The sequence below is a fragment of the Patella vulgata genome, chromosome 2 (assembly GCF_932274485.2).
Source record: "Patella vulgata chromosome 2, xgPatVulg1.2, whole genome shotgun sequence".
Classification (NCBI taxonomy): Eukaryota; Metazoa; Mollusca; class Gastropoda; family Patellidae; genus Patella; species Patella vulgata.
The window spans coordinates 50,990,240-51,014,602 of NC_065880.2; the positions used below are offsets into that span (position 1 = coordinate 50,990,240).

Consider the following 24,363-nt stretch of genomic DNA (forward strand, 5'->3'; position numbering starts at 1 on the left):
TAACATTAATAGGCTGTTGTAACTGTCTACTCTAGGGAATGTTTGGATTTTAGCCTTATCAGTTCTCACCACAGGCGCGCTACACAGTGTAGATGGGTGTCGAGTCCCGAGCTAATAAAGCTTATATATGTACCCAGTCTTTCTGAATATCAGCATCACAAGTGTGTATCATTGACAAACCGCTCGATATCTGTTCTATCGTCCTTTTAGCTTGGCCAATTCCACACATTGGAACCATATACTGCCTAATCCAAGGGGTATTACTCACACAAAACAATTTAGCAGACGACAAAACGGATATTCTTTTTCGGTGGCAAACTAGTAACTGGATGTCTATGCATGTGAGAAAACTTGATGTTCAAATATTCATACACGTCAGTATTTCTTGGAGGAACATATTTGTCTGAAGTTTGAGTAAAAACACCTGTCTGTGAAAAAGAAATCGATTCGGGGATAATCGAGAGAGGCGACCAAGATTATAATCGCGTGACGTTCACACTCGACAGATCATAACTAGTAAAACGGGTGTTGCAATGTTCGCGAGGCCATGACGAGTTCTCTTAATAAATTGGAGGGATATAGTTTTAATATATGCTTAATGTGTGACCCATTTTGATCCTTCACAACATTAAGGTTTGCGAGTCAAGAGCGTCTTGGTCCATTTCTTTGCTACTTCATAACAGAAGACATTGCCTCCACGTGCAGTCAAACATTGTTAACAAGGAATTATACCATAGTGTAGTATTAGTTGGAACGAGCATGCGTCGAGGATCAAGAAATAACAGGTCTAAGAACGGAACGGTGTTTACCTTACAATCAATTCTTAAGGATTTAATAAAACTTCAGTCCAGGTATGTTCGCATGAACTTTTATAACTCTTCTTAGCTTTTACTTTTAGTATGTATATTTATTGATTATGGCGATCGTATATGTCTTGTCAATGTGACTGACTCTACTGTTAGTAGCATGTATGTAGTCATGTAAACGCGGATTTATCATATCGTTAACAAACACGTGCCAAATGTACAGGTACTTTACCTATATTTTACATACATGTACATTTAATATTAACCCTCCGACGAGGCTTAATGTTCGATCTGGGATCTTTGATATCAAAGTAATACGTCGCTCTTTTAAGTTGTTTTCAGTAGAAAACTTATTCACACCCCTGCTGCCTTGCAAATATCAATCATGACTATGTGCTATTAATATACGTTGTTATATATGTACATCTGTAATCAATGCTATATGTTAGCTGATCAAAGAGTCGATCAATGCTATGTTATGTACATGTGTATGCCAGTCAAACTGTTGTTCATGTATAGTCTAATGTCTAATCAAACATTTTTCAATTACAAAATCTCCAATTATTTGTTGCACACACGACGTTTATATAGTTTGTTTAGCGAATCGTTAACCAACATTTGTAAACTTGCAAAATTTTATAAAAAGAAAGAACAAAAGACCACAGACTATGGCGAACGATAGGTGTATTTCCTTTGGGTGCATCTAGAGGAAATAGGGAGAAAAATTGTATGGACACATAAATTGCATGTATTTGATTGTAGTCAAGTCTTCCATTACACATACATCACAACGTTAGCTTCCTAAGTACACTTTTAAACTATGGAATTCTTGCGTTAAATAAATATTACATAATGAATATAATAAATATGCTATAAAACTATATTTTAATGTTTTTACGTGGTATTGGTTTTGCTTTAAGCTACATTACAGTGGCTGTTAGAACACATATAAATATATAATATAAGTCGTGTGTTCTAGGGAAAATGCAATTTTGGAGCTGTTAATGCACACGTTTCCAATAGAAAAATGTACTTTGTGCTCTGCAATTTATTGCATAATAAAGTATTCCAAATATAGTTATTTTACTGTGTACGTTATATTATGTACTCTTGTTGTGTTGTTATGTATATTATGTAATCCATGTATCTTGTTATATTATGTGTATATATATTCGACAATTAACTATATATGTTTATATATTTATATAAGTAAAATTGATAAGGTAAGTGCTTTGTTTAACATGTTATAAAACTTTATATGGGTCACATTCTTGTACAATGCCAGTTTATCGTTGTATAAATATAGGACTTACATTATTATTCAACCATATTAACCGTTTTGGTGTTGTCTCTACAAAATACCAAATTAATTTATTACTTTGTATATAGTAAATAGATATTACACCAAGGAAAATATGAGGGGTTTTTTTTGTTTTTTTTTAAATAAATAGTGTCAGAGAAAATTAGGTTTGGTTCCATGACATCACAAAGAGGCATTTTGTTTTGTGATTTTTTTTTTAATGTTTCGTAATGGCGATTTTCCTTTCTGTATGTGGTTGTGTCAAATTTGTCTCCAAATACTGTAAATGACAACAGTTAATAGCACGTTAAAATAATCCATTTTATTTACTCGTCTTTATATTAAACCATATGGAATATGTTAATTGTAGCTGTTTGATGTTTAAGAGGTCGGTGCATTTGAAACTGTGGGATATCGATTCTGTTAATCATTGACCCCTGACATTGTTTGAGAGAACATGAATTTCAACACGAAGATATTGATTTGAGATATCTGGTAGCAGGATTACTAAATGATCTTTTTGAAAGCATGTTATCAAACATTTATGATCGATGACAATGTAATGTGTGTGACATAATACTGATTCATGACGTAGAAATGACAGGTAATCCCTTGTCGGTATTATTAGAATAATAATAGAGGTGTCATGTTATGTTACCCATCATTGACATGTGTCAATTATTGTTAATGCCGTGAATCTAGAGACATAGCACTACCGAAAATGAAACCAAATTTAACGATGAACGTTGTTTGTCAATTCACTTTACTCCGACGATGGCTCTTCAGCCGTCAGATGCTACGATATACTACCATGGAATGTTCCTCAATGGGTAGTCCCCGAAAAAGGATTTTATTTGGAATGGATTGTAAACCTTTACAAGGATCACATTGTTGTATATAGCTTGACGTAGGTCTTGTCGCCCAGTTCTACAGCTTTTTTTTTACACGGATCATATTTTTGATTGTAGGTCTTGTCGGCCAGTTCTACTGGGTTTTATTTGTAATGTTGATGATCGCTCGATTGCCTGTACAAATATATTGATAATTGACCCGTAATAAACGAAGTCACGACTTCCACTCTACTGAATGCGTAATTGAACGAAAACCAAGTTCTGTTTACATCGGAACGGCGACAGGGTCTGTTCATTTAGATCTCAGATAACGTGTTCAACATAATGCAAATTCTCCAAGACAAATTGCATAACGAGACATCAAGTACAACCAACTGCAAAATCTGATAACAAATGGGTTTAACATTACATTCATAAATTGTAAAAACTATTTAAGCATCAACACACGTTATCGTGCTTGTATCGAATGTTATACATGCTTTGAAATACATAGGCTGTGTTGCTTATATCAGGTCATTGCGCTCACTCACTCAGCGGTTCTTCAAAACTTCGATACTGTGGTCGGCGTGGTTTCGGACAGGAATATCGTAAAAGTACAGTTTGAATTCGAAATAAAAGTAGATCGTCGCTCTGCTTTCCTGAGACTCAATCACACTGAATGTCATATACCTCCTTCATTAATCCAGTTGGCGCAGGAAAGAAGGCTGTAAAACCCCATTTTATTTCATTTCGATGATATCGGATGAGAATTTGCTTTATGACCCATTGTCTTGTTTTTTCGCATATTTTATCAGTATTTATTAGTTTGTCTGAGTTTCTTAGAGCCAGGAACCAAACTTCCACTTCTTGGTTATATACGAAACTCGCGTGTGAACTCGTCTTAATTGAATGCATTAACACAATTTTATTTCTTACGATATTTTAAACTTCCTAATGGCGGTGATATATAAAAAGAGTAAGTTATACCAGCCACCTGTTAGTTATACTAGATTACTGAAACACTAGGAATCGTGACGAGCGAAATATGTGTTTCATCGTCGGCTCCTCATCAAACTGCTGAGTACAGAAAGGTGACATATTTGTGGAGTACAGAAGCGAAATATGTGTTTCATCGTCGGCTCCTCATCAAACTGCTGAGTACAGAAAGGTGACATATTTGTGGAGTTTCTGTCTTATGTTTATTGGACCTCATTAACACGTTCTATGACATGTCAAAAAAGCCCTTAGTCGTTCGACACTCAATAATTATTTCAGCAGCTTAAAACAACCCTAATTCGTTATTCTTTTATTGATTTAAGAGAAAAGATTGATTTAGTGTAAGCTCCAATCTAATTAAAACTAAAACACAGATCCTATTTCGATTTCGTATTTTATAATTCAAAAATTCCATTTACCTGTCATTAAACACAACGAAATATAGATGTATTAAAATCAGATTGTGTAAGATCGAGAGATGACCTTCATCATGGAGATCTGGACGTGTAGCTATATTTCACGTTTAAACAACCGTAACACCTGCATTTGTATGATATATAGTTTATCAAATATAAAGCGCTAGCATGAACGATTTTACTTTTTCTTTGGGTTTCTTCTTTTTATAATTTAGTGGGTTAGTTAGTAAATTGGGTCGACAGCCGGACGAAAACATGGCAGATACCTATGTTATTGAACAGGTAACACGAGCTAAGTTTTCCTTTGATATTTAACAAGTTAAAAAAAAAATGATATTAAGACCTCCAGCTCACCTGTTCATGTGAAAGACGGGTAACAACAAGTTTACAACTCTGAAGATTTATAGGTCTCTAGCGTCTAGCAGTAATTAAAGCAAACTTATTTGTCTATCTTCATGATTTACTGTGGGGTTGAATTTTATTATATATAATTTTTAGAAAGGGTGTAACGTTTGTAGTAATCCCTGTTGATTTCAGATATAGATTTATGTTCCTACTGCGGTGATTATTAGATCTACATTTACCCATCTATCTATAAACCGAACTGTTATCGGCAAGTTTATCGTATATAAACACATATAAAACATATTCTTGGATAGCTGGGTGAAGCTTGAAAAATATTTGAAAGTATCTATCATTTAAAACCAAATAAACTCAAAATTAGCTTTTATACTCTACCTCTATGCACTTAGCTCAAAGTCTTTGTGAACATGTGGATAGAAACTGATAACTCATGACGTCATGTATTTTTCGAGTGCTTACAATTAATGTGCGATTGTTATAACTGCATTATTTCTTGACAGCAGGTAAGTAGACGGATACCGACATAGACTGCCCAGGAATCTTTAATTACCAGTATTTTGTAGTTCCATACGATTAACCTGATTTCATTGCGTGATTTAAGTACATTATTTAAACTACATTATAATAGTAAGCACAGGAGTATCACATCATAGTCATAACGACCAAATGGAACCATAGAAGGCAAACCTAAGAAAAAGACAAAAAAAACCCCAACATATCGACATTGTGAGTAATAAAAGTACTCTTTAATCAAGTGATCGCCCTAGTATTTCTCTATAAAACCAAGTCATTGTTCATAACCACTATTTTATCAAAGTGTTTAATCAAGGATCTTCTATTATCAACCATCTACAGACTGTTCGTCTTTACTCAGCCATACGGTAAGAGCCGTAATAAGTGATTTATTTTTATAGAGAAAAATGTGAATAGTAAAGAGTACATACATTTTAAGCTGTAATAAGAAGAGAGATACTTCATGTATCTCAGCTGACTTGGTGGATGTTGAATGGGGTGATTAAACTAGAAATGGTGTTCTGCAGGGCGGGGTTTTAGACACATCGAGTAGAAACAACTTTAAAATGAAATCATACCAGAAATAACTTGATGACCGGCAAAACAAATTTTCAGTCGAATCTTGTTTCTGAAAATTATAACTGGTTAATTGATAGTTGAAAAGTGGAAGCTAATTTAAAGATGTAAACCCTTCGATCCCAATCCACCTTTAATTAGTTAAGCAATAATATTTTATCTATCTTTTAACCATTTCGTCCAATGCTATCAGCCATTTCCATCAAACGGAAGACATCAAATATTATGTGACGCAGCAGTCGAAACACAGTCGACTTTCTATTTACTATTTGCATGAATTTCTAATTACCGTCTGTTATTGATTTCGTAATTCAGATGATTTATGATTTACAGACCAGGTAGTTAAATGGATATACCTTTAATATCATTTGATAAACGATATTGTTTAATTATTTTGGCTAGTCAACTCTTTTATGAGTTATTGGCAAAATTAAAACGCATGATAATGGTCGATTTTATTCCGGCTTCAGTTTCCCATTTAAAAAAATACGAAATTTTCCAGAATAAAAGGCTGTAAATAAATGAAGGAAATAAAACATGAATTGTAAGACCGATAAGTAGATGTATAAATAAATATAGGGCGATGTAGATAACAGAGAATAAACATACGATAATATCATTTACATATACATACACTTTGGGAGGGCGTGAAAGCCGTGGATATAATGTGCATTGTGTGTAACATGTGAGGGAAACTGTTTTTTTATTTCACATGAGTAATTTCAAAGTTCAAGCTTCGAATACTGACAATGTTACCTTTAAATTTACCGTTGGTAAAGGTTATTTGGTTAAACAAATAAACAAATGACACGATGTACGAGGCTATCAAATTTGGTTAAACAAATAAACAAATGACACGATGTACGAGACTATCAAATTTTCGGAAACGATTCTGTAAGTAAACTGTTGAAGACACGTTCAGTTCAGACCCATTACAATTTACCTGGAAAGGGATTCACTAGTCCACTGCTACACAAAATACTATAAGCATGGACATCAAAAGAACCAACAGTACCTGCTGAAGGTCCATAGATGGGACTATTAGCACGTAGCGTTGATTTTTGTTCCAACAATTAATGATTCGAATGTTATTGCTATAGAAAACAATTCTAAAAGACCAAGAGATAAATGTTTAATGTGACATTTACTGGTAAAAGGTTTAATTGCTGTCAGACTTTTCCGATTATGTACCGCTGAAAACAATTGCTGTCTTTTGTAAATCCGCGATCAGACGGATGTTTTTAAAATAGTCTGATACGTGCTTACGAATGTATTGCCGCACTTCTCTGGTTGTCGCAGGCTGATAATTGGTTTATTTACTTGGTAAATTTAAAGAACATTTTCTGGCTAGGTTACATAAGGATAGAAACCGAGAAAAAAAAACAGGTCAAGTTTTGTTCAGTGAATATTGAACGAGCTACTTAGATGTTATGTTAAGGGTTTTCACATTTAACCATTGTGCAGCAATTATTTTGTGATTTTAAGTAAGCATATATCGTGATATTAAATATTAGAAGATAAATAACCAATCTACGTCTTGTATCACTAGATAGAGCATTCATCTTGTTAGATGAACTTATCAATCGTAAGTACGTAATATTACAAACGTGTCTTTTTTTTTATTTTGTAACCGGTGCTTATACTTACCCATGGCGTAACTACCGCTACCTACAATGTACTATTATTAAGACGAATAAAAACCCCGATATCATCATTAAGGATTTGTTTATGTTTATGAGATTTAGAAGTTATCTTCTATAATTAGTTACGACTGTTTTAAGTTAGGTTCTGATTGAGTTACTGTTCAACGAGATGCTCACGTACTCATACAACCCTGTCGTTGTACATGGTAACTAATTGCTTCCAAATGTTATACACCCCATTTAACTGTGGGAAATATTTTCATTCTTGCAGAAATAGAAATGAATGCGTTAAAGAATCTGTATATAACAGACCAGGTTCTGAAACCAGTTTAAGTTAAATTATCTGAATATTTAATTCATGACTGAAGGGTGTTTTATATGCCCACTGTCCGGTAATATCTAAAAAGTGAAGTCGAACCGATAGACAAGAAACAAAATGCAAAATAGAGCAATTGAATGAAATGGGATTAACGCCATGCTTTTCTGCTTCCCTTGAGCTAATGACGACGGCCAAAGTAGAACAATAATAAGTTCCAGAAAGAGAGAGAATAGTGGTGTCCACAAACCAGGTAATCTAGAGACACGGGTTTTAGCAGTATCAGGAAACCAGCGAGGTACAATCCTGGGATCGAAACCACGACACTTGACTCATTGAACGACCCTATAAATTAAAGCGCAGGCTTTAAACCACTCGACCAACCGACGTAGCAAACCCTCTTTATAAAATTAAGTGATACCAAGAAAATTTGAAAACTTGTAACCATACCACCCTTCGAGTCATGTAAAAAGCCGACGGGTACTGTGTATGTATCCAAGCAAGACGTTCAGAGAAATGAAATAAAATGGGGTTTGGGAGCCACGGTGGCTAACTGGGTAAGACGCTGGCTTGCAAGCCAGGAGGTCGCGTATTCGATCCCTGCATTGACCGAGAAAGTTCATCGGAATTTTTCGGCGTGGTTTCCCCTTGTCAGTGGTGCAGGACGGAGGGTCTGACAAGGACAGCTGTCTAGTCATTCGTATGGGACGAAAAACCGAGGACCCGTGTATACATTGGCGTACACGTAAAAGATCACTTGGCGGTTGTAATTCGATATAAGAATAGGCAATAGTGCCGCTGCCCGGGTAAAATTTATCTAATAGCACACTGAATGGCGCATGCTTGTCTTCATTAGCCCAGTCGGAGCAGAACAGTAGGACGTTAAACCCTATTTTCATTTCATTTTAAAATGGAGTTAAACGTCCTACCGTTTTGCGCCGACAGGGCTAAAGAAAAAGGACATACCATTTAGCACACGGTCTACTCTTATTTCGAATTCTGTCAAGGGTTCTTTTACATGCACGACAATGTGTACTCAGGACCTCGGGTTTCGATCCATCCGAACGACTATACTGACAAGGTGAAACCACGCCGGACAATCCCGATGAAATTTCTCGTACAACACCGGGATCGAACACGTGACCTCCAGTTTAGCGAGAGGTCTTACTCACTGAGCCACCGCCGCCCCTTAAAAAATACTACACAGACACATATAAAAGGCTTTGAACGACTATATTATATTTATTTCGTTGCTAAACAAAATATTTCTGAAAAAAAAAAATAGTAAATTAATATTAAATGTTGAGGGAATTCGCGGCTTTGGAAGGTCTACAAAATATACCAATATCTTTCTGTTTCAACTTTCTTTTCATGGTAACTAATATATAAGTCTAAAACGTAACAAATTTACATTTGATAACAGAGCTCTGGTGGATCTTCCATATAAATATTTGATATGCAAGCCCCTAGACATGAGTTTTGTACATGTACATGTTCGCTTGTCTGATAATTTAACAATTAGAGAAACTTGACGAAGCAGAAATGTAGTATTAACGTTTATAGTAAGATATTCCCTAACGGAAAAACGACATTACTTGTTCTGCGCAAGTTAGATCGTTAGATATTCTATATCGGCAATGGAGCGTTTAAGTTCATTTGGTCTCGTTGATGCCCTGGCAGCTTTTCAGTAATTACGGCTTATTATATGTATAAAGAGTTTATATATTCCCCGTAACCATGATTATAACATACACGCTGGCTGTTATGTTGTTTTTTTTTACAACATTTTGAATTATGAATAGAAAATTACAAGCAAAACGTTGTTAGCTATGTGGACTTCCCCAATATAGGTGGAATTGTATTATATCTTCGGGATAGAGTCCCTTCCATCTCTTTACATGACCACGTAGATTAGGCTGAGGTTTGGCAACGGGTTTTAAAATCCGAAGATACGTGCTAAAAAGTAACACGGTTGGAATGGCCGCCAACAATCACCGGCCAAGTACATGCAGTATTTTAAGCAAATTTTACCTTCTAATAGATAATACAACCCTAACCATCCAACAAAAACATAGACAACTCAAAATACCTTACTTTATTAGATTTACGAATGCCGCAAAAAAATCTCTTTTCATGCTCAAGAGTTTTTGATAATGACTCCTAGAGTTTAATGTCATCCATCAACAACCTGAAAGCATCCATTTGAGATTATTTGATACCATATTCCAATTAACATAAATTTCAACTTTGTGACCTTATCAAGTAAAATCTGATTTTGAAAATGGTGTATAGCCGTGTGTTGTATAATAATGACAAAAGTAGTAATTAAGGGTGCATTCACAGCACCAGAGATCTTTCTGAAAGTCAAGTCGAGTGAAGTGGAATGGACTAAACATATAAGTTACTGCGAACTATATTATTTATAGAAAAGCTTGTATTCTGGTGCCAATTGGGAAATTATAGTGTAGAGCTATAATAAATTCTAAACTGATCTTTATTAAACGTTTAATATCACTTACTGCCAGACTACTCATAGCTTAAATGTCCATACAGAAAACAGCAAAGAGCCAGCTAAATCGCATTTAATTCTGTGTAATGGTCATCAAGGGACTTTCTGCCATATTCTTAGCCTTTCAACTAAATTTCAGTTATCTGTTTCATGAAATTGTTCGATAAAAAGAAAATTCCCAACGGTTAGCTAAAACACGGTAACGCCATAGCTTAAGCTCAGTCTTAAAACCTGAAACCAGGAGTCGCTTTAACGATCACTATTTCGGAACCATAAATTTCTCACACCTAATAAAATCTCTCCTTTTTACTCTAAATCCCGGAATATTAATGGTACTATGACACGAGATTCATAACAGCTAGCGGATGCTTTATGAAATAACGACAAAAAAGGCTTTAAGCAAAAGCTAATTTGTTTGAGGAATGGTATTATGAACCAACAAGTTAAACTTGGGTTTAATGTAAATACCTAAAAACTAATTACGAGTCGTCCATTTAATTTGTAGCTTAGTTACGTACATTAATCCCATTTTTTCAGTTAGATATCACGGAGCTGGTAATTATAAAACATCGCTAAAAGCCGATTATAAGCCAGGGCTAATCGACATAACTATTTGAAATGAAATTGTAAATGTCTTCCCATGAAAGTATGGCGTAAATGTTGGTTTTTTTAGTCCATATTCTGGTGGGAAATGTGGAACTGATCAAAATGACTAACCACTTACGCTTACATTAAATGTTCAACATCCTTTGAATCCAAACCCTTAGAGGATGTGAAGATAAAAGATCTGCTCTAGCTGACTTTACTACGATATTTTAATGTTTTAAACATAGGTATATCCCTTTGGGAGGTTCATCTAGATCATGTAGGCCAAAATATATCATGCTGGTTCTTGAGATCTGTTCCTCTACATATTGGCCTGCCCAAGTCAGGTAAGACATCTTGATCAGTTTCCAGATGCCTTGTTTTAATTTCATGACGTTACACCAATATCTCAATAAAGATAAGATGCAATATTAAAATTACAACCAGACGTAAGATTGAGATGTTTATTTATTTTACATTTTGTTATATCTGACAGACGCTGCCCTTTACCCCATTCCATACGATACCTATCTCTATTAGAAGACTGGTATTCGCATCATCATTGTTTGCCTTAATTGAACATTCGTTTATAATTTAGTAAGTCTAGATATTTATAATACGGCACATTTTCTTTAGTTAATGTCAGTCTAGTAGCGACACATTTCTGAATAGGCTATTAACTCGGATAAAAAGGGGTACGTTATCTTCAACAATATGAGTTGGAAACAACATATTTAGCCTTGGCAAAATCAAGAGGATCGACTTTTAATTCCATACTAACATGTGAATTGTATATGTACAATATCAAAGACTAAAATAATTGAAAACTTATTTCAATCTCAATTGGATCTGTATTTGTGTAATCAACAGAAGGGTGTGTCCCGAACTGATAGTTTACACCTTTTCAAGGTGATAAGGTATGAACCAACGTCATATAGACGGGAAGACGGAAACATATTCTCTTTCATAAACAATCTCTTCTAACTCCAGTTTTGTAATCATTCCATCTACTCGGTTAAAATATATTTGCACGTACGATGCATATGTACCTTTTAAATATCTATTTGGATGTTTTCTCTCGTGTACGCGCACTTGTATTTATTGCACTAAGGTGTTCATGCGACTAAATGCTACACCTGTTATTGCCTTTTACACCTTGAAGACACTTGAGTAGAATTTCCTATATTAAATCAAGCTTAGGTCAGTCAATGCATAATGTGTTATCTAGAACAGGAAGGTTATATTATGCTGACAATATGAGCACGTTGAAAACGTTCCACTAACATATACAAACATTCGGCAAACTATTCACAGTACCCATGCCAATAAATACCTTTATACATCATCAAACAGATAACCCACAAAGAGACGTTCAGCTATATACTTGTTTCGTTTACTCGTTCATCTTTATGACTTTACTCTCTGGATTTGGTTTCCAGCTTCCAAAGTCTAATCTTTCATAAGGAAAATAAACCTGTTATGACAGGGCTGTATGATGTATGTAGATATTTTCATCTTTTAGGCCCAATAATGACCGCTTTATAGATAGATTCCTTTTATCTACTTTATGGCGATTTAGATTTCTTTCCCGTCTCTGTTTTTCTTGTTCATTCAATAACAAATCATTATATATCTCTTAGAATATTGATGTATGTATAGTATGTCAGGAATCTAGTCTATAGATCACCATCATTCTAAATATCTGACAAATCATACAGAGATGTAAGTCTAGTAGACTAGTATGTATAAAGGTTTTATTGATATTCTTTAAGAACAATCTTTAGTGAATCTAATGTCAACGAAGTAGGATTAGAACCACTTAATACTAATATAATCTTGAGTTTAATTAATGCCAGCCAATACGACAAAAAGTCTATACTTCCTGACTCTCCGGGTTGTATGACTACTGTCACACAAAATTGTGTATATATAGCTTTATTGATAATCTTTAAGAACAATATTGAATGAATCCTATGTTAACCAACTTTAATATTATTTAGCTCGTGAGAGTAGCATTAGAACGATTTAAAATCTTGACTTTAATCACGGCAAAAAGTTCATACTTCCTGAATCTGAGTAATATGGCTACTGTCACACAGGATTGTTAAATTTGTCGTTGATAGCCAGATGTGTCATTCAAAGGATGATTCGCTGATTCGCTATTCTATTAAGTAGTAAGCGGAATGCCTTTTGATGCTATTTTTGGTGTATAATACTGGCAATCTATTCCAGCCGTCACTAAATTACCACAAGGTTGCAATCTGTACATTTGTAACCAAACCACAAGTTTCCAATCAGATGTTTAATGATTTGTTCATTAAATCAAGATGGCAGGTTTCACTTCGGGTTAAACCAATTTGAATCCTTGCTGAGTAGAAGGTTGGTGCATTTCTATTACAAATGTAAAACTATGAATTCTGCATCTCACGGCATCGACTTTCTCTAATGTCAATACGCTCTTAGTAATGCCTTCAATAACTCTCACTGGTAGTAATAACTGTTAACATTGTCAAGATATTAAAATTGGCATCGATGATTAAATTGTGGCAGACTTTTTTTATAACTAACCTATTTTTACCCAGCAGATGAGGTCTAAACCATCCGAGGCTGCGTTGATTCGATTTACATTTAAACACTCACATAGCCAAAACGATCTTAATATTGACAGTGGAACTTGATTCGCCGATGTGTTGTACCTTGTGTAGTAATTGTGTTTTGTGTCAGTGGAACTGTAAATCGGGTTATCAGGCGTGTAAAGCCAGTGCAGACAATGAACTCTGATTTCTCCTCTTAGTTCTCACCGAAAGTGAATAAACTGAACTCGTGATTATTGCTTAGCTTACGATGGGTACCAATATTTAATCAGAAATTCTATGACTGTTCGCTCCATCAATTGACCACAAAATGGTGTCTGATTGATTCTAAGAGCACGCAGTTGCTGTATTAATCAATTGATTTCGACTATGTGGCAATGTTTTTCCTCAGACAACTAGACAGGCCAAGACAGTAATGGGGTATTTTACACTGTGTTTCTTTAAGGGTATTCTGACATGTTGTCGCGTTCTATTATAGAACTACATTCATTAGTCTAACCCTACTGGCCTTCCAACATTATAAAACATTAATTAACAATAACCCACACAACCATGCAGTCTATGAAACATGGATAATAAATATATACACATTTTTATACGCCCACATTGAAATGTGGACGTATATTGTCGTCGCTTGTGGACGCTCTAGAGGCTTATGTTAATATTCGATTGATTTTCAACGATTTCCGATAATTACTGAAATATCTTGTGGACGCTGTAGACGCTAAAGTTAATATCCGATTGACTTTAAATTTATATACAGTGTTTAAGGTCATAAGACTACGACGACTATTAAATTTCACGGATTTCCGATAATTACTGCCAGATTTATGGCCCTTGATCACCTTGAAAAATCTTGTGGACACTTTATCGGCTAAAGTTATCTGTAATATCCGACTGACACGGTTTTTAAGGTCATGAGACGAAGAATCCTATTGATTTTCAACGATTTTCAGAGTGTTTGAGGTCATGAGATGAAGAATCCTATTGATTTTTAACGATTTCTGATAATTACTGCCATAGTTATGGCCCATGGTCACTTTGAAAAATCTTCTGGACGCTTTAGAGGCTAAAGTTAATATCCGATTGACTTTATATTTAATACGGGGGAGCCACGGTGGCTAAGTGGGTAAAACGTTGGCTCGCTAGCATGGAGGTCGCGTGTTCGATCCCTGCAGTGGCCGAGAAAGTTGGTGCAGGACGGAGGGACTGACAAGAACAGCTGTCTAGTCGTTCAGATGGGACGAAAAACGGAGGTCTCGTGTACACATTGGTGTGCACGTAAAAGAACCCATGGCAGTTGGAATTGGATATAAGAGAAGGCCATAGTGCGGCTGCCCGGGCAAAATTTCCCTCATAGCACACTGCATGCCTGTCTTCATTAGCCCAGTCGGAGCAGAACAGTAGGACGTTAAACCCCATTTCATTTTCATTTATTTAATACAGTGTTTAAGGTGATGAGACGAAGAAGTCCATCAATTCAAATGATTATGGAAATTGATATTAAATGTTCTGTATGCTATATGTTAGAATAGAGCAGAACTAGAGGCCAAATGGTTTCATTTCTGACAAAAGACAAAAGTATGTGACAAACCTTGTTGATTCTCGGACGACTGTGGGCGTATGTTTCGTTGCCTGGCAACTATCTTTTGTACTTACTATACCAATACATTATCATGATTGAGATCAACTTAAGGATCATTAATAATTTGGCATCGAAAAATATCCTCCAACTTTCATATATGATTTTAATAGCCGGCGAAATTAATGTTCCATGTGCCACACTTGTCAGTTTTAGAAATCATGCAGTCCCAATTTTGGTACATTTCAACTTACAAAGGACCCTGAAAAACTACGATACCCTTTTTATTATGGTGTCTGATTGGTATCATGTCGTGATGTGGTGGTGTCGCCCTTCATAAGGCGACAACCCGACATCACGACATTTTAACCCGACACCACGACATTTTTAACCCGACAATACGACATTTTCACCCGACACCACGAGATGTCGGGTTGTCGTGGTGTCGGGTTACCGGCCATATTCCTCCCAATACTATGATTATATATATACTGATCCTGGTGTTGGTCAAGAAAGTTCCCCGGGATTTTGCAGCGTGGTTTCTCTTTGTCGGTAGTGCAGGACAAAGGGTCTGGCAATGTACAGTGTCTAGTTATGTAGACTATACGTTATCCCCTGCCAGGCGCTCCGCCCTGCACCACTTTAAAGTGGAATCACGCCGGAAATTGGTTTTAATGTCCTAATTTTCTGGTAGTCACGGTGACTCAGTGAGTAAGACGTTGGCTCGCTAACGTTGAGGTCTCGTGTTCGATCACTGCGTTGGCCGAGAAAGCTCATCGGGAATTTTCCGGCGTGATTCCACTTTACAGTGGTACAGGGCGGGGCGCCTGGCAGGGGATAACGTATAGTCTTTTGGATGGTACGAAAAATCGAGGTTCCGTGTAAATAAAAGCGAGCACGTAAAAGATACCCGTCAGTTGGAATTCAATATAAGAGTAGGTCGTAGCGCCGCTATCCGAGCAAAGTTTCCCTCACAGTACACTGTATAGCGTATGTCCGTCTTCATTAGCCCAGTCAGAGCAGAACAGTAGGAGGTTAAACACAATTTCATTTCATTCAATTTTCCCACTTTTGTGCACCAATCGGGCTATTGAAGATAGGCATACGCTATGCAGAGTGCTATGACGGAAATTTTCTATGAACCGTGGCATTTCTTCATCGAAATTCAACTGTGAAGGATTCTTTTATGTGCATGTCAATGTGTAAACGGCAGCTTGTTTTTTGTCCCATCTACACAACTAGACACTGTACTTTGCCAGACCGTTTGTCCTGCACTACTAACAGGGAGAAATCTCGCTGCAAAATTCCCAGGAACTTTCTTGATAAACACCAGGATCAGTGTATATAATAGTATTGAGAAGAACATGACCGATAACCCGACATCACGACACCACGACATTTTAACCCGATAATAAGACATTTTTGATGTCGTGGTGTCGGGTGAAGATGTCGTATTGTCGGGTGAAAAATGTTGTGTTGTCGGGTTGTCGTGGTGTCGGGTTAAAATGTCGTAAGGGCGACACCACGACATGATACCAATCAGCCATGGCATATTTTTATCGACTCAGATACATTCAATTGATTCAGCAGGTCATTCATCTGTAGAAGTGCAAAGAACATCAGACGTCATAAGCTAATAAAACAAAGAAGAAAAGTAATACTGTCACATTTAATTCCTGCTACAATTTATATTGGTTTTTGTTTTGTGCCATGGTTATAAAGATCAACTTTGATCAGATAAAACGTGCTCAAATACCACGAGCAGGTATTTTGAAAGTAGTAGATAAAAACAGCGAGTAAATATTTATGTAGTTAAAATTGTTAGCAGCTGGAGACTATATCAGATCAATGCAGTATGAACAAGTCTTGAAGCTTGTATATTTATAGTTTTAGACAGTAGAACTGATTGTTATAATGGCCAGCATTAGCAATCTTTCTTCACTACTAACGAACTTCAATTTATGGGATAGTAATGAAAAAACATTTATCAGCACCATTTCATTAAGATACTTTCTAGATTTCACAACTCTTCGTTTCCAGAACAAGTTTTAAACAGGCCACGACAAAACAAGAATTTATTGATTGAAAATGCTATGGGCAATTAATTCCATACTGCCAAAACCAGAACATGGTTTGCTCGACTGCCAGAACCAAACATCAAATTAGTCAGATTCCTATAAGCATCGGTACCATTTGATGATGTTATGAAGGGCACGTGATGAAAGCCGTCTGCTCGAATGATGTTGTTATTTTCATGTCACTGAACTATATAAATATACAAAGAATGCCACTGGCATCGTAATGGCAGAAGGTAGTCTTTCTAAACACTAAATTGAAAGCCTGTTTAAGTCATCATGTATTAATTTTATTCTTCCTTAATGGTTCCATCATTTATATAACTTCCTACGATCATCCAAACACCTGCGATTCATCCCTGAAGCGATTTCTCTGGACAAAATCATCCATCACTACTGTAATATAGCTGACAAAGGAATAGTTTTGACCACGCATCCATGCATATTCATACGATATGTCACATTCAATAGAGTAACCATTTCTTTCGAAAAAAGAGTCTCCTTAAGCTCTAAGAAACCCGTAGAAATATAGAACAGGTTTAAGCACCAAGGCAATGGGGCACTAATTTAATATATAAGGTTTATGCCGGCTGTGTTTTATGGCTTTTAAAAGGTCGGAGATTAGTGGTTAATATGTGAATATTGGACAACTAAGCTCTATGGTGTGTTGGAGCTTTTTACATGACTTTAATTAAGATACACTAAAAAGACGGTAACATGACACTGCTGGTAGTCAGTTGGCATGCTAAATAATAATATACATTTTGTTTAATTGTAGCTTTAAATCTTTACCTGTCTGGAAGTTTTTAGAATTGCTTCAAAACAGGTTAGAGGTATCTGTTGTTTATCAAATGTCTTACTGGGTACATCGTAGTAATACCATTAGCTAACCAGATGTTAATTGTAAAAATAATGTTCTCGAGTTATCTGACGACCAAACATCTACTTAAAAATAAGAGAAGCATAAACGAATCTAACCGGAAGACGGAAGAAAAATCCAACGAAATCTAAAGTTATGACAAATCTAAAGAGATCTTTTCGGCTGTTACAGATGCATGTTGCCATGGAGACAATGCTGGCGTTGCGAACGTTCAGTGCTTCAACAAAAGCCCTCCGAAACGTTGCATTTTGATGGGGGGGGGGGTCTACCGAAGCCCATCTTCGCAACGTTAGCATATCAATGGAAATGCCCTGGTTTTATTTCATTAGAAGTCTACTTTTATTATAAATGTTACAAACCTGCCAGCCTAATTTTTTCTATAGGTGTATAATTTGGGTATAGAGAATGTCAGTTATGGCTCACAGATTGTCCGAACAGCTTTAGAATATTCTACTAATTTCCGTATAGTTGTGAGATAAATATTTATATCATCACTAAATAAATTGTATATCAAAGGTTCATGACGGTCTGATTGACGTGGTACAAGTGAAATTGATAATGGAGTAAAGTGCTAACGATGTTTTCGTAACATTAACAATTTTAACCATCTGTTGTGACATAAAAGTTATTTTCACTATCTGACAAAGTTTTAAATGTGACTGAGTACGGATATTCTAGTAACTGTTTCACAAATCCGTTTGTTTCGAATTTCATAGTCTCCGCCAACATATCACGAATATAACCTGGACAAAATAGCGCTTGTGAACGCGATACGGGCTACAGATTATAATGGATGTTTTTTTTTCAAATTTGGTGTAAAGCATTTGCGCCATGTGGGGATCCCAATTGAAATTCCACGGCCTTCCATTCTGAAGTTACCGAAAATCTCGTGAACGCGATAGAGGCTTTTGTTTCCGACACCTTTCTTGAACATGTTATGAACCTTTTCGATTTGCAGAACTGTCTTGTTTTCTGAACACATTGTAAACACGATAGAGATTATATTTTCAGCTTTCTAGGACTTCTGTTCCAAAGATATATAACGTGTCCGGAGAAGCGTGTGGATACGAAGAAAAGGATTCTTATCAAATTTGATTAACATCCAAGTTTTCCTTTCGGATAAACAGCTGTCTATCTTTCTTTTTTTCGAGACATAACTGTTGTGTGCTTATTTGCGTGGCTAACTTTGTAACCTGAAATGGAAAATTATCTTCCAGAAAATGTCAATTTTACTACAAAGATCGTTTTAAAAGATCGGTAATAAAGACATGTCTCGGGGGACATTTCGCAAATTGTTCTTTTCTTCACTTAATATATCAAAAAGGCAATTAATTTTTTTTATATAGAAAGAATGTCATCATTAATCTTGAGAGTTACAGCGCAAATTTATCTTTTTGTGTGAAAACTGCCATGATGCATCAACAGTGCGGGAGTCGTCTCCAAGGGAATTCAACTACTGTTAATTTTGGGTAAAATATGCATCATTTAAGATTTAGATAAGGAACTGAACGTTCTTGCTACAACAGTTGAGGAATAGATAATAAAAAAATAAAGATATTGAACATTTCAATCAAATTACTTTATTCTGGGCAAAGTTTAGTAGGGTAGATAGTCTTGATTACCAAGTATCATTGCTACGATAATAAATTCTCGATTATCAAGCTTTACGTTAAGGCGCGGATGTTCTAATCCATTTAATATGACCTGCTGAGTTGATTACGGTGTTGTCATGAGATTAGATGTCCAACTAATAAATTATATAACATTTGAAGCCAGAATAAAAGACCTTTAACACACACATTTAGCCCTTGCATTATACATCTGAGCTCTGTGAAACTTTCCTAAATTTTCTGGTGCGTTATCGATAAGTTTCATATTTCAAGGCTGATAGAGATGGTTATATAGTTATCGAAGTTAAGAAAACTAAACGACATTACATACATTTCTGAACTTTTCAACACTTTGAGGTTGTAACTTTCATATGAGGCAAATAGGCTAATTATTATATTTGAAATGACCAAGAAAAATCATAATAAACTCTCAAATTACGAATAATCCCTCAAATATTACCCGGTGGTTTATCGTCTTGCAATTGTAATACATAATAACGGCTACGTTAAATGTTCATCTTAAAGTATCTTGAAAAGATATCATATATTTGGTGACAAATAGAATTTCTCAGTATTTCAGACACGTTTTTCAATCCTTGGTTATAAATAAAATATAACTTTAAGGGTACATAAATTATAGAATGCATGTCTTCTTGATCAATTGAAAACTTCATATCTGAAACACGATTAGAAGTAATATTGGCCGCCATGTATTTAGGTTTTTAAAAAACGAAACCCGAAACTTGGATTTTTCAAATAATATTTTCATTTTGATAATGTTTCATTAGTTATTATTTCTATCCTATGATAGGAAAGAATTGGGTAATATGAAGAGGGTTGTGTGGCTGATCTGTTAAAAACCCGTGTTATATGTGTAAGTAATACCCATAAAAAATAATACAGATTATATCTATAACATGTAAATATTTTCTTATACAAGATCTAATTTCAAATACGTGTCTTCATATATACGCCATGATTTATAATAGCAGCAAACCATCCATCATCGTTTGTGTAATGAGATTTCTGGTTTCTTCAAACTTTCTAAAGTGAAATCTATTTAAATCTTAAGATGTATTGTCAGTTACTAAATGTGTATACAAAAGAATGGTTTATTTCAATAAGAACCACGCTTGATTGATGCTACAGAAACTCAGTGTCGTAATAATAGTTCACTATCACCCAACCGTCAAATCCCTTTCTCTTTGAAAAGATCTACGATATTTAGTTATTTCCGCTTAAATGGATGATGTAATTGAAACGTCATAGTTTTTCCGCTGTGCTTTCCACTCAATCTAGTAATTTACAAGCAGACGTCTTCATTTTAATCAGTCGTGCTCAAACTTCAAATCGCGGAATAATAAAGTGGAAAGCCGAAGCTCATCAATCTATGTAGGTTAGTGCCAGTCAGGACTTTTGGACTATTAATTATACGAAACTCTTAACATGCCAGGATGAGCAATAAACTAAACAAGTTACTCGGAAATTTGCCTTGCAACCTTTAAGACATTATAGCGAATTTTCATGAAGATATAAATCATGGAATTGATGAAGAAAATGAAGCACTTGAGTTACATAGTTCTCTAATTTTATAAAACAGAGTAATCAAGAGAGAGTTCTAAAGATAAAGTAGGATGGCTGCTGAATTACAGAACTTTGGCTTTCAGTAATCAAGGAACAACATGGCCGTTTTAAAATGTATCCATTTGATTGTTATTAGACTGAAGTTTTTCTTAAAGATTTATTTTCATTTGCATGATAACGTTGCGAAAATCCCCAACGAAAATATTAAATTTCAGTTAGTAATTGAATGCCATATTTTTAGAGACGTAGCCGCCCCCCCCCCCCACACACACACAGAGAGATTCTGTGAACTGGCATTTTTCGGGCACAAACATTAGTGATTGAGACCATATATAATATAATTGTAAAATGAAATCGCTCGGGGTTTAATTTTTGAGTACTATAATACTTAAGACCTCGCGCAATAACATTTGTGGAAAACTCGTTTAAGTTAATGATTGGTTCATTATGAAAATTCGGGTGACAAAGAAAATTTTCGGGCAAATAGACTCAGCCCCCTATGCCTATGCATATTACGTGTTTTTTTGTTGTTGTTTTTTTGAGTATATCAATTGCTAAATGCCGCTCAAAGAAGATTTTACAATCAACCATTTTCGAAAACACACATGTCTAGAAGTGCAGTCACACTCGTGCATTGGGAAGTTTATAATTGCAATCAAAATAATGGGATTAATGTTTCGGAGATTTTCTTTCGGGAAATTGGTTGTAAGTCGTATTTAACATCAATCCTGTAGCTACTGACGTGTTAGGATCAGTGGCGGCGCCAGCCGTCGGTGATTGGAGGGGTAAAGCTGGGGCAAAGTCCAAGGTTAAGGGAGCAAAGGCACGAGCTTCAACTAGGGGTAGGGGGCCTCCCCCAGAAAATTTTGAAAAACAGGTTGCCGGAAATGCAGCCTGGCAGTATTTCAGGCACTGATCGATGAGGTAAAGTGTCAAACGAACGGACTTGCGAATCACGACGAAGCCCACTCACGAGCGTCAAAGTAGGGAGTCCTCCCCCAGAAAATTTTGAAAAATAGACTGCCGGAAATGCTGTCACAGTATTCTGTCAGGCACCGATCGTCGAGATAAATAGATCTGACCAGATACCGTCCGTCGCCTGATCACTAGTTTATCCGACTAGAGAACAAAATGTCAAACGAACGGACTTGCGAACCTCAACGAATTCGCTTTGTGAGCGCCAAAGTAGCGAGTCCATTGGGACCCTCGCCAAGAAAATTTTGAAAAATAGACGGTTGGAAATGCTCTACTGAGTACAACATGCAAGTTTATGACTGAGTGGGGATGTGAGATTTATTCACCGTAGAAGGTATTGATTACCGAAACGTATCACAAATACTTTTTTTTATTTTCTAAAATTATTGGGGGGGGGGGGCAAACAGAGGGCAGACCAGATTAATGGGGGTGGGGCATTTGCCCCCCCCCCCCGGCACCGCCACTGGTTAGGATCCAGTTTAAGATGATTTTGCCCTGGGGGTTTGTTGTTTGGTTGTAATAAGTGTAGATTGATATTAAAAGAGATAACGGAGACTTTGTCCAGATGCACTGATTATATCAGATTACATTACGTTTTCAATAAATTGCCTGAATATTTGGGTAATTGTTATTTGAACGTACAGAGGGTTCCAAATGTTTGCTTCACTTAGCTGAATTAGATTTGATAGATCTGCCTTGAGTCTATAATGCTGTTACAAAACCTACACACAATTATTCATTTATTGGTTTGACTTTAAAACATTTCAAATTTCAACTTGTGTTTGATACTGCCGAACTTTAATTTATTTTACTTGGTCTTTTTTCCTCTATTATACATTTTGTCTGTTTACAACAAAGGATGGGGTATCTTGTTTTTCGGCGAATATACCCTCTTGACTACAGTGTATTTCCGGGTGCTGTCAAAACTCTTGAGTTACCAATTAAACCACTGAACCCCATGCATGCACGCTTTTTATTTTAATAGAGAAAAACTGAACTATAAAGGATTATGAAAATGTGAAGCAAGTTCTGTTAACTTGTACGAAGTACTCTTCGAGCAATTAGAAAACCATGTCAAATTTTCAGAGACGCAAAAAGTTTGGAACACTAAAAAAAAACAAGTAACTTTTTTACACCGATCCAACTTAACATTTAAAACTTGATATTGTTAAGCTTCAATTATTGTAATAGTTCATGGGGTTATTTCGTTTACATGATGTCAACAAAGGTAATTCTATTAAATCTATTACATTTTACATTACTTAGCAAATTAAACCGTGAATTATAAAGGTCATAAAGGTCAACGTTCAAATACATTTTATTTACTTTCTATTGACACAGCGTGTTCTCGGAGTAATCCCCATATTCATAATAAACCCCTGAGTTCGTTGTAATCTTAATAAAAGATTTTTTATACCTGTTTAATCAGGTGAAATAGAACATCTCCATTACATGATGGGTTTCAACAAATACCACTGGGCAACTCTTATATTTAAGCTATTCCGGTGTGGTTTTAGTGAATAGACGTCACCGTGGGCGACTAATTAACTATAAGTAGATATGATAGAACAGCATTTGTCACACGTGTCGTGCTCTAATACGATCTGTATTAGACTACGGCTCTCTGGCCTTCATGAACTGCGCGCCATTACTCTTAAGGAAGCTTGACACCATCCAATACAAAGCTCTGTGTATTGCGACTGGCGTAGGGCAAGGGACTGGGAGAGAGGCACTACTGCAGGAAGTCGGGGAGTTGCCCCTATCCCTAAGATCTCGCAACTGGGCGAAAGATCCCCAACCCTTGTCAGTCTACAAAATTCAAGATATGTGAGAGATCCTAGAAAGAAAAGCTTCGGCCAGGGTATCAGGGAAACAATCAAGGAACTGCGACTGGGGGAGTTCGTGATAAATAAACACGACCCCCCAGTGATCGCCCCTTGGAAGCTCCCTATACCGACGGTTAATCTAGATCTACTACAGAAAACCGACAAGAAAAACAACCCCACTGCTGCACGTGCTTTCTCTCTAGAACACCTGGAAGACAACTGGCCGTCTGATGACTGGGACCATGTGTACACGGATGGCTCACGCAATCATGAAAGGGGCACCAGCTCGTTTGGAATATACCTGCCAAACGGGGAACAGGGAATAAGCAGGAAACTGCCCAATAACTGTTCGGTGTACACTGCAGAGCTTGTGGCCATTCGTGA

The 24,363-nt window shown here is 36.1% G+C and overlaps 1 protein-coding gene across 6 annotated transcripts in view; it reads left to right on the forward strand.

Moving 5' to 3' along the window:
• The window catches only part of LOC126810868 (CUGBP Elav-like family member 2), a 150,105-nt gene continuing 125,742 nt past the window's right edge, over nucleotides 1-24,363 (forward strand). The window contains exon 1 of one of the 6 annotated variants that reach the window (XM_050536180.2): nucleotides 1-851. In XM_050536180.2, the coding sequence (XP_050392137.2) occupies nucleotides 760-851 (92 nt within the window). In that variant the 5' untranslated portion in view covers nucleotides 1-759. The remainder of the gene's footprint in view (nucleotides 852-24,363) is intronic. The other 5 variants (XM_050536179.2, XM_050536183.2, XM_050536184.2 and 2 more) reach the window with 5 other exon arrangements.